The 295-nt window shown below is 65.4% G+C and overlaps 1 protein-coding gene across 1 annotated transcript in view; it reads left to right on the top strand.

Annotated features, from left to right (window-relative positions):
• The window catches only part of LOC104271968, a 5336-nt gene that overhangs the window by 3760 nt on the left and 1281 nt on the right, over positions 1-295 (top strand). Inside the window, exons 7-8 of the mRNA XM_009866818.1 lie at positions 55-146; positions 233-291. Of these exons, the coding sequence (XP_009865120.1) occupies positions 55-146; positions 233-291 (151 nt within the window). The remainder of the gene's footprint in view (positions 1-54; positions 147-232; positions 292-295) is intronic.

Genomic DNA, 295 nt, shown 5'->3' with positions numbered 1-295 from the left:
TGCCTCAGTTTCCTTTCCATCCCAGCCTCTCACGTCCCATCCCGTTGTCCCCAGGCGCCGTGACCCCCGTGAAGGACCAGGCTGTCTGTGGGTCCTGCTGGAGCTTCGCTACAACGGGTGCGATGGAGGGTGCCCTCTTCCTCAAGGTGAGAGTGGGGTGCGCCCCACAGGGATGGCGAGGGTGGCCAGAGGGTGCCTGTCCCCATCACAGGGATGTCCCCCCCTCCCACAGACGGGCGTGCTGACCCCCCTGTCCCAACAAGTCCTCATCGACTGCTCCTGGGGCTTCGGGCAA

This window comes from Apaloderma vittatum, unplaced genomic scaffold (assembly GCF_000703405.1).
Source record: "Apaloderma vittatum isolate BGI_N311 unplaced genomic scaffold, ASM70340v1 scaffold31703, whole genome shotgun sequence".
Taxonomy (NCBI): Eukaryota; Metazoa; Chordata; class Aves; order Trogoniformes; family Trogonidae; genus Apaloderma; species Apaloderma vittatum.
The sequence above is the reverse complement of the archived record's forward strand: the minus strand, read 5'-3'. Positions and strand labels throughout refer to the sequence as shown.